The sequence below is a fragment of the Mandrillus leucophaeus genome, unplaced genomic scaffold (genome assembly GCF_000951045.1).
Source record: "Mandrillus leucophaeus isolate KB7577 unplaced genomic scaffold, Mleu.le_1.0 Scaffold108, whole genome shotgun sequence".
NCBI classification, from domain to species: Eukaryota; Metazoa; Chordata; class Mammalia; order Primates; family Cercopithecidae; genus Mandrillus; species Mandrillus leucophaeus.
The window spans coordinates 613,706-629,605 of NW_012098987.1; the positions used below are offsets into that span (position 1 = coordinate 613,706).

The window sequence follows — 15,900 nt, forward strand, 5'->3', positions numbered from 1 at the left end:
AGCCAGGATGGTCTCGATCTCCTGACCTCGTGATCCGCCCGTCTCGGCCTCCCAAAGTGCTGGGATTACAGGCTTGAGCCACCGCTCCCGGCCTACTCTGCCTTTTTTATGGCTACCAGGCACACACATCTTGACTTTCTTAATCAGGTCAGACCCCCAATGTGCAGACTCTCAGTAGTATCTTGTAGCATTCCTTGGTACCACTTGTCCTTTCTTCATTTCCTTGTTTACTTTTCTTCTTTAAAAAAAAAATTGTCTCTAGTCACACGATAAACTCCACGAAGGCAGAGCCCAAGTCTCTCTTTACTCACCATTTTATCCCCATTGCCAAGGGATTGACTGACACAGATACTTACCAAATACTTACCGAATAATGGAATATGACTGAATTGTAAACACTTAATGGACCCACTGTATGATGTAGAGGTACAGCATGACTCCCAACTTACTAATTAAGGTGGGTCTACTTTCCAACATCCTGGCTGAAAAGGCGCTCCAGCAGCATTTGGTCTAATGGATAGTGAAGGATCCTGAAGACTACTACTCACAGAGCAATGAGGCAGAATCACTGAACAAGCACTGCCATTGTAAATCCTTTTCCCCTCCCAGGTGTTTAATTGGTATAATCCTCATTGTCTAGTGGAATTACAGTTTGGTTTATAAATACTACCTTCTCTTGTTAGAATGTATAGTCTTCATCATCTGAGTACATAGTGATGGCTCTGCAGTTCTCAGTGTAGGCAAAGCTCCTACCTTCCCTAGTATCATTTTTTACCTACTCTACCTCGTTAAGTGCTGACCAGTCACTGATAATTCTGAAAAGGCACTCCTTGAAGTTTCTAGTTTGTGAGGCTTCTTGGTCTCAATAAAATTTAAGTGGGGCAGATGTGGATGGAGGCCTTAAGTAAGGATCTCTCATTTTCATGGCTTTCCTAATCTGGCTACAACGCCTACTATAGTGCTATTCTGTCAGATAACAGTGGTGTAATTTTTGACAAAGCATTTGTGCTTGACTAGATTGCTAGTGAAGTAGAAGTTTGAGAGAGAACTTGGGAGATCTTACTGTTCTTATTTCATTTGTCTATGGAACTGATTTTACAGTCAGAAATGTAAAACATGACTGAGCTTTAAGGAATTGTTTACGTTAAGGCAGGAAGGGTAGGCATGAACAAGCATTCTATTTCAGGTAGAGACTAGAGATGTAAAATTTTGGAAATAGTGAAGCCTTTGAGAAATACTGGTTTTCTTGACCAGCCTGCGAAACATAGTGAAACCCTGTCTCTACAAAATACAAAAATTAGCCGTGTGTGTTGCTTGCCTCAGCAGCACCTATATTTTAAAAAAAAAGAAAAGAAAAGAAAAAGAAAGCCTGGTGTGGTGGCTCCTGCCTGTAGTCCCAGACACTTGAGGGGCTGAGGTGGGAGGATCGCTTGAGCCCAGAAGGCAGAGGTTGCAGTGATCAGGCCACTATACTCCAGCTTGGATGACAGAACAATACCCTGTCTCAAACAAACAAACAAACAAACTGGTTTTCCTAGGGTATTTCCTGGGGAGCAGGAAGAATCAAGATGTGTACAAACAGAAAAACCTTGGTGGGAGGGAGACGCAGTATTAAAGCCCTTTTTAAAAATCTGAAACTTTTACCAATACAAAAATTTATTTTTATTTTTATTTTTTTGAGATGGAGTCTTGCTGTTGCCCAGGCTGGAGTGCAGTGGCGTGATCTCACCTCACTGCAACCTCCACCTCCCAGGTTCTAGCAATTCTCCTGCCTCAGCCTCCCAAGTAGCTAGGGTTACAGGCACTCATCACCATGCTGGGCTAATTTTTGTATTTTTAGTAGAGACAGGGTTTCTCCATGTTGGTCAGGCTGGTTTCCAACTCTCGACCTCAGGAGATCCACCCGCCTTGGCCTTCCAAAGTGCTGGGATTACAGGCGTGAGCCACCGCGCCTGGCCCCAAAATGTATTTTTATTACTTACTTCCATAATCACATGGGCTAGATCACATAACAGCATTGAAAATCCAGTGGCTAAAGACCGAAGACAAGACTAATGGCTCAGCTGGATAATGGCAAATGATATGTTGGACTTAAGTTGTTTGACTTTTTTGGCGGGGAGCGGGGGGGCAGAGTCTCGCTCTGTCGCCCAGGCTAGAGTGCAATGGCGTGATCTCAGCTCACTGCAACTTCCACCTCCCTGGTTCAAGCAGTTATCCTGCCTTACTCCGGAGTAGCTGGGATTACAGGCATGTGCCACTACGACCGGCTACTGTTTGTATTTTTAGTAGAGATGGGGTTTCACCGTATTGGCCAGGCTGGTCTTGAACTCCAGACCTCGTGATCCTCCCTCCTCGGCCTCCCAAAGTGCTGGGATTACAGGCGTGAACCACCGTGTCCAGCCTTGAAATATTTTTTTAATTCAAAAGTTTATTCACAAACTTTTTAAGTGTTTTGTTACAAATAGACTGGTAAGCTACAGAATTTTTAGGACTTTTTTTTTTTTTTTTTTTTTTTTTGGCGGGCTAGGGGGGCTGATTTCTGAGAAGCAGAGAAAAACTTGCAGAGGAGAAGCCATCTGTTACAGTAAAAGAAAGCTATTTTACTATTAGTGTCCTTCATATTAAGCAGATACAAGACCCGTTCTCATTTATTAAAAGAACTGGAGGATAGTAAGTATCAGTTTTTACTGAAGCTGTCTTTCTCCTATTGGACAATGAGTTGAGTTTACTGAGGGCCAGAATCCTTTTGCTCATATCAGGTTTGCTCCTGCCTAGCATGTAGTAGTTACTCAATATATGTTTATATATTAAATGAATAAATTGTTGACTTTATTCTTTCTGCCTCAAATATTGTCTGGTCTTATTTGTTAGGAATTCTGACCACCTTATTTTCCATAATGCCTTATATCTGGTACTCTGGGTACTCTGCAGATTCAAGGATTAGGCCATTAAGAAACTGAAAGAACCAAGTTGCATTTATTTTTTTTCAGGCTGGCTAGGGAACCATCTACTGGAGTTGAGGCTATTTTTTCCTGCCCTTTTAGAGGATATTTTTTAAAGTATGAAATATTTTAAGCGAACAGAGATTGATATAACGAACCTTTATATACATACCACCCAGCTCTGTAAGAATCTAGTAATCTGCCATGCTTGTTATTTTAAAATAAATAACACATTAAAATGCAGAGAAATGATTCTGGTCTCTTTCCTTAATAACCTCCAAGTAATCATTATGAATTTGGTATTTGTCTCTTTTTTTTTTCCGTTTTTTTTTTTACTTTTGCAATGTACATATGTACTTACAAAAAAAACTATTTTGCATGCATATAACTACTTATCTGTTCTCCTGTTTTATGAAGTTTAGGTTGTTTCTAATTTTCTTTACCAAAAAAATGAGAATTTCTCTAGAGAGTTTACTGTGAAGAAAAATGGCCAGGTCATAGAGTATGCTATTTATTTATTCATTTATATGTTTCTGCCAAATTGCTCTGAAGTTCTTGTACTAATTTAAACTCTAACCACTATTGTGTGTAAGTTTGTTTTTCCACACCCCTCAGAGTTGACATTAACAGAGAAGCATGTTTTTTCAATCTGAAATGTTCTTTTAAGGTAATCTTTTCCTATCAGTCACATTAAATACCTTTTCATAGGTATTATTGTGCAAGTTTACTTTTATAAATTGAAGAGCATTATTCGCATACTTATTTGTGCTGTTAGATTTTTGTTCATTGGATATTGATAGGCATAGTTAATAAATAAACATGTTCTTTAACAAACTAATACATTGCAGACTTCTTATATATTCTTTTAGATAGATGTTACTAATGTTTTACCCCTCATAAAACTCAAGTTCTATAAAAATATTATGAACCTTCCCATACTTGTTGGCATTTCAGAAATGGTACAACCTAATGAGCATAAGTGTTACCAAGAATCTAGCGTAGTGAAATCTGGAGCCCGGGCCAACGTGTGTGAATTGCTCATAACATTTTTGTAAGCTATTTTTGATTAAGGGTAATTTGTCACTTAATGACCATCATTAAGTTTAATGTACCAGTAGTAGTTTATTGCTAAATGCTCAGTTTGTGTCATACTACACATTTGAAAAAAAGGGTATTTCCTGCAGTGGTGACTCTCTTCTTTTTCTCATCCCCCCAGGTTGTATCAGAGTAAGATGGACGGTAGCTTTGATTGTGATTGTGGTGAGCTGGAGCCACCTGATCACTAACAAAAGACATCTTCTGTTAACCAACAGCCGCCAGAGCTTCCTGTTGAAATAAATATATAGCAACAAAGGAAGAAAAGAAGCAAAACGGAAATAGTGCTTACCAGCACCTTAGAATGATGCTGCTCAGGACCAGTCCAACACTGAATGTATCTGCACTGTGAGGAGAATGTTCATAGAAGCCTGTTGTGTGCATATTTATTCACATTTTTGTTAAATGTTAAATCGTTTAGCACGGTAATCTGAGTGCACAGTATGTCATTTCATTCCGTTTGAGTTTCTTGTTTTCTTTAAATGTCTGCAGAGTTGCTGCCCCTTTCTTGAACTATGAGTACTGCAATCTTTTTAATTCTCAATATGAGTAGAGCTTTTTGAGCTTTAAATCTAAGGGGAACTCAACAGGCCTGTTTGGCATATGCAATGAACATCAAGAAACCATCTTGCTGTGGAAGCATAATTATTTTTCTTCTCCCTTTTTGAAAGATCTTTCCTTTTGATGCCAGTTTTCTTCCTTGTTTACACAAGTTCAATTCGAAAGGAAAAGGCAATAGTAAGGGTTTCAAAATGGCAGAGAAGTTTGAAAGTCTCATGAACATTCATGGTTTTGATCTGGGTTCTAGGTATATGGACTTAAAACCATTGGGTTGTGGAGGCAATGGCTTGGTTTTTTCTGCTGTAGACAATGACTGTGACAAAAGAGTAGCCATCAAGAAAATTGTCCTTACTGATCCCCAGAGTGTCAAACATGCTCTACGTGAAATCAAAATTATTAGAAGACTTGACCATGATAACATTGTGAAAGTGTTTGAAATTCTTGGTCCTAGTGGAAGCCAATTAACAGACGATGTGGGCTCTCTTACGGAACTGAACAGTGTTTACATTGTTCAGGAGTACATGGAGACAGACTTGGCTAATGTGCTGGAGCAGGGCCCTTTACTGGAAGAGCATGCCAGGCTGTTCATGTATCAGCTGCTACGGGGGCTCAAGTATATTCACTCTGCAAACGTACTGCACAGAGATCTCAAACCAGCTAATCTTTTCATTAATACTGAAGACTTGGTGCTGAAGATAGGTGACTTTGGTCTTGCACGGATCATGGATCCTCATTATTCCCATAAGGTATGTAGAGAAAGCCAGCTGAGACAGACCTTTAAACTGATACGCTTAATCAGAAATAGGTACCTGCATTTTCTTTGTATGTTGTGGCGGAATTTTTAATCTTATTAAACTTTACATAGTGCCTTTTTTCTGATACAAATCTATCTTTCACAGTCTCTCTGTTTGAAATGAAGGTGGAGTGGGATAATTAAATACAAATTTCTAAAAAATATATGGTTATTATAATGAAGTTCTAAAGTATATGGTTATTCATTATAAATGAAATTCTCCCTTAGTTATTTAAGAGTGGAATATACTTTCTTTGGGACAGAATTGTGGTAAGAGGGGATACTATTTCAACTTTTAGGTCTTTTGTTTTCGAGACAGAGTTCACTCTGTCGTAAAGGCTGGAGTGCAGTGGTGCCATTTGGCTCACTGCAACCTTCACCCCCTGGATTCAGTGATTCTTGTACCTCAGCCTCCCAAATAGCTGGGATTACAGGTGCGTGCCATCACGCCCAGCTAATTTGTTTGTATTTTTAGTAGAGATGGGGCCTCCCCATGTTGGCCAGGGTGGTCTTAAACTCCTAGCCTCCAGTGATCTGCCTGCCTCAGCCTCCCAAAATGCTAGGATTACAAAGGTGTGAACCATCATGCTTTGTCTTTTTTTTTTTTTTTTTTTTAAGTTTTTAGAGACAAGATCTTGCTGTGTTGCTCAGGCTGGCATCAAATTCCTGGGCTCAAGTGATCCTCTGGCCTCAGCCTCCTAAATAGCTGATGCTAAAGGTGCATGCCAGCACACCCAAACTTACGTCGTCTTTTGTCCCTTTGAGACTGTATTCAGTTCTGCTTTGTTTAAACTAAATTTAGCTTGACATCTAAATTCCCATAAACAATTGGTAGTAAGTATAGCCAAAAAGATTCACAGCAACTTCCTCTTAGATAGCAAATGGTCTTCATACAAGAATTTAGTATTTTTCAAGCTGAACCTTGGTCTTTTAGTTTTGAAATGAAATCTTATGTGGGACCATGATGTTTAAAATAGAAAAGTGGAGCTGCTTTGGCTGTAGAGAACCCCTGGGAGCCCTGCTTTGTTGGCTTTTCACAGTACATGCCTAAGACAAATCTTCGTATGTGTTGTTTCACATTAAGTTTTTTTTTTTTTTTTTTTTTTGAGACCAAGTTTTGCTCTTGTTGCCCAGGCTAGAGTGCAATAGTGTGATCTCAGCTCATTGCAACCTCCACCTCCTGGGTTCAAGCAATTCTCCTGCCTCAGCCTCCCAAGTAGCTGGGATTACAGGTGCCCGCCACCATGCTCAACCCATATTAAAGTATTTTTACTTGGGCCAGGTGCAGTGGCTCACACCTGTAATCTCAGCACTTTGGGAGGCTGAGGCAGGCGGATCACCTGAGGTTGGGAGTTTGAGACCAGCCTGACAACATGGTGAAACCCCATCTCTACTAAAAATACAAAATTAGCTGTGCCTGGTGGTGCATGCCTGTAATTCCAGCTACTTGGGAGGCTGAAGCAGGAGAATCCGGGAGGCAGAGGTTGCAATGAGCTGAGATCGCGCCATTGCACTGCAGCCTGGGCAACAAGAGCAAAAATTCATCTCAAAAAAAAAAAAAAAAACTTTGTAGAAAATGAGTTCTAGGCTGGGAGCACGGTGGCTTCTTCCTGTAATCTCAACGCTTTAGGAGGCCAAGGCAGGAGGATCACTTGAGGCCAGGAGTTTGAGACCAACCTGGGCAACACAGACACTTTTTTTTTTTTCCTAGAGAAAAGAGATTATTAACACTGACCACGTCCTTTTTATGTATTTACTGTATCCACAGTGAAGTATTGTGGATAGAGCACTGAACTAAGACTTATACTGTCTAAAATTGACTCCATTTCTACATCCAACTAGCTATATGACTTGAAGCAGATCCCTTAATCTCTCGGGCATCACACCTATAAAATGGAGTTAATATCTACCGTCACAATCTCTCAGGGTAGTTTTGAGGATGAAATAAGGCAATATATGTATAAGGTTTTGTAAGGTGCTTTGTAATTGTAAAGTAATTGAATAAATTGGTTATTAATAAGATTTATAGTAGAGGTCAGTAAGGAGGCTGACATTGGTTTGTAAGTAGCACCTCTGGTGCTCTTCCCTACTGTTCTGACTTGAAGCATACTTGCTCCTTGATTATCTCAAGACTTTGAGTATAAACCAGCTCATCTGAAAAATACTTTGAATGTGTGACCTAGAGTTAACACTATAACTAGAGTTTTACATTTTTTTTTTTTTTTTTAAACAGGGTCTTGCTCTTGGCTCACTCCAACCTCTGTCTCCTGCGCTTCAGTGATCCTCCCAGCTCAGCCTCCCGAGTAGCTGGGACTACAGGCGTGTGCTACCATGCCAGGCTAATTTTTGTATTTTTAGTAGAGATGGGGTTTTAGCATGTTGCCCAGGCTGGTCTCAAACTCCTGGCCTCAAGCGATCCACCCACCTCGGCCTCCCGAAGTGCTGGGGTTAAAGACTAAAGTGTTTTTTTTTGTTTGTTTGTTTTTTTTGAGACAGTTTCGCTCTTGTTGCCCAGGCTGGAGTGCAGTGGTGCGATCTCGGCTCACCGCAACCTCTGCCTCCCGGGTTCAAGCGATTCTCCTGGCTCAACCTCCTGAGTAACTGGGATTACAGGCATGTACCAGCATACCTGGCTAATTTTGTATTTTTAGTAGAGACGGAGTTTCTCCATGTTGGTCATACTGGCCTCGAACTCCCGACCTCAGGTGATCCGCCCAGCTCGGTTTCCCAAAATGCTGGGATTACAGGCGTGAGCTACCACGCTCGGCAGATTAAGGATTCTTTAATCAAGTTTTAAGTACTGTTTTTTAGCTAAAGTAAAAAAAATGTTTTTTGTTTCTTTTGTAGGGTCATCTTTCTGAAGGATTGGTTACTAAATGGTACAGATCTCCACGTCTTTTACTTTCTCCTAATAATTATACTAAAGCCATTGACATGTGGGCTGCAGGCTGCATCTTTGCTGAAATGCTGACTGGTAAAACCCTTTTTGCAGGTTAGTATTTTGTGGGGGGAAAAATTTTCCCAAAGAGAAGTAATTTTGCATTTATCTCTGAAGCAAGATTCATATAAGGTTTAAAATAATTAGTTGTGATCTAGAATACTAAAAATGAACAGATAAATTGGCGTTTTTATTCAAAAAATTGAGAAAACTTATTCATATTCACTAAATTGGTCACTTCATAAATTATCAGAACTCTAGTGTTTAAATATAATTTTATATTTTGTGGACCCATAATAGTTGTTGGTAATCTGTGTTGATACTTGAGTTGCATACTTCTGTCAGTATCATCACTTCCTGGTGAAAATTTTAAGCCATTGTTGAAAATCCAACAAATTTTTCTTGGTCTCCTCCCCCTATAAACAACCAAACAAGTAATTTTTTGTTAAGTTTGGTGCTATTTAGAAGTCTAAAGAAGTGTGTGAGATAGGACTTTGTCAAGATGAGAAGAGATGAATAATCCATGAAAAATGTCTTGTGTCATAAAGCAAAGCATACATCTGTATAAAATTATTTAGTATAGACTAGAGCTGTAAACTTGGAGAAGCTATACATCAGTGATTGCTGGAATGGAAGGCATTATGGAGTCATAATAGTGAAGAATTTTAATTGGGGAAGGGAGAAAATGTGTTATCTAAGGGTACCTATATAAATAAAAGTATAATCCTGGTACATTCATGAATGTGAGATTCATGCAAGTTGTCAAATAATAATAAACATATTTATGATTAGTTAAGATGAGGTCAGATAAGAAAGTATTTAGAAAGTAGGTAGAGGACTTTCCATATGGAAAAGTAAGGAATAGTAGGGGTACTGAAGATTTTCTAGTTGGGGAAGTGGTGTGATAGTGATTAAGGCCTTTTTTTGTGTTTTGAGATTACTTTTCCCCCCTCTATACCCTTTTTTGTTGTTGTTGAGATGGAATCTCGCTCTGTCACTCAGGCTGGAGTGCAGTGGTGCGATCTTTGTTCACTGCAAGCTTCGCCTCCCAGGTTCACGCCATTCTCCTGCCTCAGCCTCCCGAGCAGCTGGGACTACAGGCGCCCGCCACCATACCCGGCTAATTTTTTGTATTTTCAGTAGAGACGAGGTTTCACCGTGTTAGCCAGGATGGTCTCTGTCTTCTGACCTCGTGATCCGCCCTCCTCGGCCTCCCAAAGTGCTGGGATTACAGGCGTGAGCCACTGCACCCTGTCCTCTATACATACCATTTTTAGAGTTGTTCCCCCCGACCCCCAGACTGTGCTAAGAGCAGAAGGAAAGGAATAGGCCAGAGCCTATTTACATAAGAAAGATTAGTGTACATAGGAGAGCACTGGTGAAGAAAGGACAGCATGCATAAATGTCTTTTAAGTATGTTAATGCCAGTACTTAGTTTATATAACAGCCAGCCCTTTATAATTTTTTTTTTTTTTTTTTTTCTTTTTTGAGACGGAGTCTCACTCTGTCGCCCAGGCTGGAGTGCAGTGGCCGGATCTCAGCTCACTGCAAGCTCCGCCTCCCGGGTTTACGCCGTTCTCCTGCCTCAGCCTCCCGAGTAGCTGGGACTACAGGCGCCCACCACCTTGCCCGGCTAGTTTTTTTTTGTATTTTTTAGTAGAGACAGGGTTTCGCTGTGTTAGCCAGGATGGTCTCGATCTCCTGACCTCGTGATCCGCCCGTCTCGGCCTCCCAAAGTGCTGGGATTACAGGCGTGAGCCACCGCGCCCGGCCTATAATTTTTTTCTATTTATCTAAAATTTCTGGCTGGGCACAGTGGCTCACGCCTGTAATCCCAGCACTTTGGGAGGCTGCGGCAGGCAGATTACTTGAGGTAAGGAGTTCAAGACCAGCCTGGCCAACATGGTGAAGCCCCGTCTCTACTAAAAATACAGAAATTAGCCGGCCATGGTGGCACACGCCTGTAATCCCAGCTTCTGGGTAGGCTGAGGCACAATAATCACTTGAACCTGGGAAGTGGAGGTTGCAGTGAGCCGGGATCAAGCCATTGCATTCCAGCCTGGGCAACAGAGACTGTCTCAAAAAAAAAAAAAAAAAATCTAAGATGTATGATAGTTTTCTAAATTGAAATTCGGAGGGATTCCTGGAAACTAAATTATTAAATGGATTGATTTTTGCTTAGGAACAATACTGTGATTAGAGGTTCTGTTCCTGATATCAAGTGCCTTCCAGCATATATAAACAATTCTGTATTGTTTGTTGCAGTGTCACAAATTACTCCAAAACTTAGTAGCTTAAACAACAAACATTGATTACCGTTTTACAGTTTCTGTGTGTCAGAATGTGGGAGTGGTTTAGCTAGGTGGTTCTAGCTCAGGTTTTCTCAGTCAGGATGTTGGTAAGGGCAGCAGTTACCTGAAGGCTTGACCAAGGCAGGAGGATCCACTTCTAGATAGCTTACTTACATGACAGTTACCAAGAGGCTTTGGTTCCTCACCATGTGGGCATCTCCTTAGGATTGCTTGAGTGTCTTCATAATATGGTGGCTGGCTTCCTCTAGAACTAATGATCCAAAAGACAGCAAGGAGATAGCCAGTATATCTTATTTTAAAAAGTTGTATTGTTATATAATTCACATACTATACAATTTATTTAAATTATACAGTTCCATATTTTTTAGTATATTTACAGAGTTATATACTCTGTAAATAATACAATCTAATTTTGGAACACTGTCTTGGCTCCTAAAAGATCCTGCAAATCATTAGCAGTCACTTCTCATTTCCTCTTTCCCCCAACCCCTGGCATCCACTAATCTACTTTGTGTCTCTATGGATTTGCCTACTCTGGTTGTTTCAGATAACATTTGGACTTTGGGACAGGCTTCTTTCATGTAGCAATATTTTGGAGGTTTACCCATATAGTGGCATATATTAGTACTTTTTTCCTTTTTATGGGCAAATAGTATTCTGCTCTATGAATATACCACATGCTATTTATCCATTCCTCAGTTGATGGACATTTGGGTTTCCACTTCTTCATTATGAATTATGCTGTTGTGAATATTTGTGTACAAGTTTTTGTGTGAAAATGTTTTCAGTTCTCTTGGGTATATATACCTAGGAGTGGAATTGCTGGGTCGTGTGATAACTGTTTAACTTTTTGAAGAACAGTTTCCCAGCACAGCTGTACCATTTTACATTCCCACCAGCAATGCATGAGAGTTAAATTTTATCTTTTTGAGTATAGCCATCCTATCGGGTATGAAGTAGTATCTCATTGTGGTTTGTTTTTTCTTTTTTTGAGATGGAGTCTCGCTTTGTTGTCTAGGCTGTAGTACAGTGGTGCAATCTTGGCTCACTGCAACCTCCGCCTCCCAGGTTCAAACAGTTCTCCTGCCTTCAGCCTCCCGGGTAGCTGGGATTACAAAGGCATGCGCCACCACGCCCACCTAATTTTTGTAGTTTTAGTAGAGATGGGGTTTCACAGTGTTGGCCAGGCTGGTCCCTAACTCCTAACCTCAAGTGATCTGCCCACCTTGGCCTCTCAAAGTGCAGGGATTACAAGCAGGAGCCATTGCACCAGGCCTCATTGAGGTTTTGATTTGCATTTCCCTACTAATGGATGTTGAATGTCTGTACAGATCTATTGCCTATTTTTTAAATTGGGTTGTCTTTTTATTGTTGAGTTGTAAGAATTCTTTACATAATTCTGAATACAAATCTTTTGTGATTTACATGTTTTTCTTCTATTCTGCAGTTTCCTTTCCTTTCTCTATGTCTTTTGAAACAGGTTGGTTTTTTTTTGTTTTTTTTTTTTTTTTTTGGAGACGGAGTCTCGCGCACTCGCCCAGGCTGTAGTACAGTGGCACAATCTTGGCTCACTGCAGCCTCTCCCTCTTGGGTTTAAGCGATTCTGCTCCCTCAGCCTCCTGAGTAGCTGGCATCACAGGCGCGCACCACCATGCCCAGCTGATTTTTGTATTTTTAGTAGAGACGGGGTTTCACCATGTTGGTCAGGCTGGTCTCGAACTCCTGACCTCATGATCCACTCGCCTCGGCCTCCCAAAGTGCTGGGATTACAGGCATCAGCCACTGTGCCAGGCCCGAAACAAGATTCTAATTCTGAAGTCCAATTATCTTTTTCTTTTGTCCCTTTTGCTTTTGGTGTCATATCTGAGGAATAATTGCCTGACCCAAGGTCGTGGTTGTTTTCTCCTGTGTTGTCTTCTGAGAGTTTTATAGGATTAACTTTTACAGCTGGGTGCGGTGGCTTACACCTGTAATCCTAGCACTTTGGGATGCAGAGGAGAGTGGATCACCTGAGGTCAGGAGTTCGAGAACACCCTGGCCAACGTGGTGAAACCCTGTCTCTACTAAAAATACAAAAATTAGCTGGGCGTGGTGGTGCGCACCTGTAATCCCAGCTTCTCGGAAGGCTGAGGCAGGAGAATTGCTTGAACCTGGGAGGCAGAGGTTGCAGTGAGCCAAGATCGTGCCACTGCACTCCAGCCTGGACAACAGAGCAAGACTCTGTATTCGGTGGGGGAAGGAAGAAAAAGGGGGATTAACTCTTACACATTGGACGTCCATTTGTCCTGGCACCATTTGTTGAAAAGATTCTTTCCCCATTGAATTATCTTGACACTTTCATCAAAAATCAGTTGACCACACATGTAAAATATCTTTTTGTGACCAAGTCTCAAAAATTACATACTGTCAACTTTAGCTTTATTTTATGTGTTAGAAGTGAGTCACTAAGTACACTTCATGGTCAATGGGAGCAGAGTTCAGTTCCACCCTTTAAAGGGAGGAGTATCAAAATAATTTTTGGACCGGTTTTTCATTTTTGACCTTCTCGAATGGATTAAGTGGATACACACACATACACTCCAAGGATATCCACTCCAAGGATTAAGTGGATACACACACACACACACACACGTATGTACATGTGTGTGTGTGTGTGTATACATATAAAATTATTTTTTTTTTCCGAGATGGAATCTTGCTCTTGTCACCCAGGCTAGAGTACAATGGTGCGATCTTGGCTCACTGCCACCTCCACCTCCCGGGTTCAAATGACTCTCCTGCCTCAGCCTCTCAAGTAACTGGGATTACAGGTGTCTGCCATCATACCCAGCTAAATTTTTTTACCCTTTTGGCCTGGCTGGTCTCAAACTCCTGACCTCAGGTGATCTGCCTGCATTGGCCCCCCACAGTGCTGGGATTACAGGCAGGAGCCACTGTGCCTGGCCAGGTGGACACATTTTAAAGCCACCACAGTAACAAGTCAGAAAAACAAGCCAGGTATGGTGACTCATACATGTAATCCCAGCACTTTTGGAGGCTGAGACCAGAGGATCAGTTGAGCCCAGGAGTTCGAGACCTGCCCTGGGCAACATAGTGAGACCCTGTCTCGACAAAAAAACAAAAATGTAGCTGGGCATGGTGGCACACACATGTGGTCCCAGCTATTCAAGGGGCTTAGGTGGGAGGATTGCTTCAGCCTGGCAGGTCAAGGCTACAGTGAGCTGTGATCATGCCACTTACTCCAGCCTGAGCAACAGAGCAAGACTTTGTCTCAGAACAAAACCAAATTTGTCTATATAATGAAAAATAATTTGGTCATGCTCCAAGTCATAGAAATGAGGTCAGTGCCTACTGCTGCTGCATGGATTATACAAAGGTTTTGTGTGTGTGTGTGTGGTTTTTTTTTTTTGAGAGGGAGTCTCGCTCTGTCATACTAGGCTGGAGTGTGCTTATATGAGCTCAGCTAACTCCTCCTCCCAGGTTCAAGCAATTCTCCTGCCTCAGCCTCCCGAGTAGCTGGGACTACAGGTGCACGCCCCCATGCCCGGCTAAGTTTTGAAATTTTAGTAGAGACAGGATTTCACCATATTGGTCAGACTGGTCTTGAACTCCTGCTCAGGTGATCCACCTGCCTCGGCCTTCCAAAGTGCTGGGATTACAGGTGTGAACCACTGCTCTCAGCTGTATTTATGTATTTTTAAATGTTTTTAAACGTTCAGTGCACATTCAGACATTAAGTATAGGAATAAAAATAATTGGATTTGTTTTAAAACTCTTTAAGTAGCATAGTTTTTACATTTAATAGGAATAGTTTGTGAAATGATTAGAAAGATCTAGGTTGTAGTTTTTTTCTAGTTGCCAGATGCTTCATTGATTTTTGTCAGTGAACCATTAGATAAAAACATGAAGGGAGATCTGAGTGGTTATTAGGTATAAGGTGCAAATGAACAGAGCAACAAAAGGTAAGGACCAAGCATTCATTGGAAATCAGTGTATTTTTAGCCTGTAGAAAGTGTTATAGTCTTATTTTTTGGTACATTTCTCTCGTGTGTCCAGATTGTCTCTCTGTAGGTGTTCCTGTCCCAGGTTAACACTTCTACTTGGGCAGTAGGTATTTTTCCTCTTTCCTGCTTAGCACTTCTGTTCCTCGCATCTTCACTTTACCCCTTCTGCTGGATCGTTTTTATCAGTATTCATTCAAACATTGATAAAATTTTTCCAGTCTTACAAGAGAATCTCTGTCCTCACCCCGCAGTCCCTCAGCTACTGCCACATACTACTGTACTCTTTGAATGTAAAACTTCTCAAAAGATGTGTGCATCCTTGCTGCTCTTAATTCCTCTGCTTACATTCCGTCTTTCACCCTGTCCAATCAGGCTTGGTCCTCCACCAAAAACCACTCTCATCGAGGTCACCAGTGATCTCCATAATGCTAAATCCCTTATCAATTCTAAGTCCTTATTTTGAACCATCTCCAGCATTTGTTACAATTTATCTTCCCCTCTTCAGGTGCTTTTTCAGCTGTCTTTGGGCATGCCACTTTTCAGTTCTTCCCTGGCTTCTTTCCAGTCACCCTTGCCAGTTCTTCTCTTTCGCCTCATGTTGGAAGTATCCCAGATTCAGTCCTTGGGCTCCCTGCTTCTCTAGTTTCACTTAGTCCCTGGGTAATCTCATTCTTTTTCATTCCTTTAAGAATTATCTATATCTGATGATGACTTCTGAATGTATATCTTCAGCCCTGACCTCTTGTCTGAATTCCAGGTTCCTTAACTCAGTATCTCCACTCAAATGTTTAATAACAAAAGTTAACCTACCCAGAACTGGGCCTCTGATATTTCTTCCTCATACTTTGTTTTTACTATCTTCCTCATGTTAGCAAACCAGTACCTCCATTTTTCAGTTGCTTAGACAAAAATCTTGTCATTGTCCTTCACTTCTGTTAGTCTGTTAGCACAGATCTGTGGGCTCTTACTTCAAACCATATCCAGACTCTTAACAGCTTGTTACGGCCGGGCGCGGTGGCTCAAGCCTGTAATCCCAGCACTTTGGGAGGCCGAGACGGGCGGATCACAAGGTCAGGAGATCGAGACCATCCTGGTTAACACGGTGAAACCCCGTCTCTACTAAAAAAAATTACAAAAAACTAGCCGGGCGAGGTGGCGGGCGCCTGTAGTCCCAGCTACTCGGGAGGCTGAGGCAGGAGAATGGCGTAAACCCGGGAGGCGGAGCTTGCAGTGAGCTGAGATCTGGCCACTGCAC

General features: G+C 41.4%; 1 protein-coding gene across 1 annotated transcript in view; it reads left to right on the forward strand.

The window, feature by feature from the left end:
• The window catches only part of MAPK6 (mitogen-activated protein kinase 6), a 131,465-nt gene that overhangs the window by 106,527 nt on the left and 9,038 nt on the right, over nucleotides 1–15,900 (forward strand). Inside the window, exons 3-4 of the mRNA XM_011986212.1 lie at nucleotides 4,159–5,344; nucleotides 8,239–8,383. Of these exons, the coding sequence (XP_011841602.1) occupies nucleotides 4,790–5,344; nucleotides 8,239–8,383 (700 nt within the window). The 5' untranslated portion in view covers nucleotides 4,159–4,789. The remainder of the gene's footprint in view (nucleotides 1–4,158; nucleotides 5,345–8,238; nucleotides 8,384–15,900) is intronic.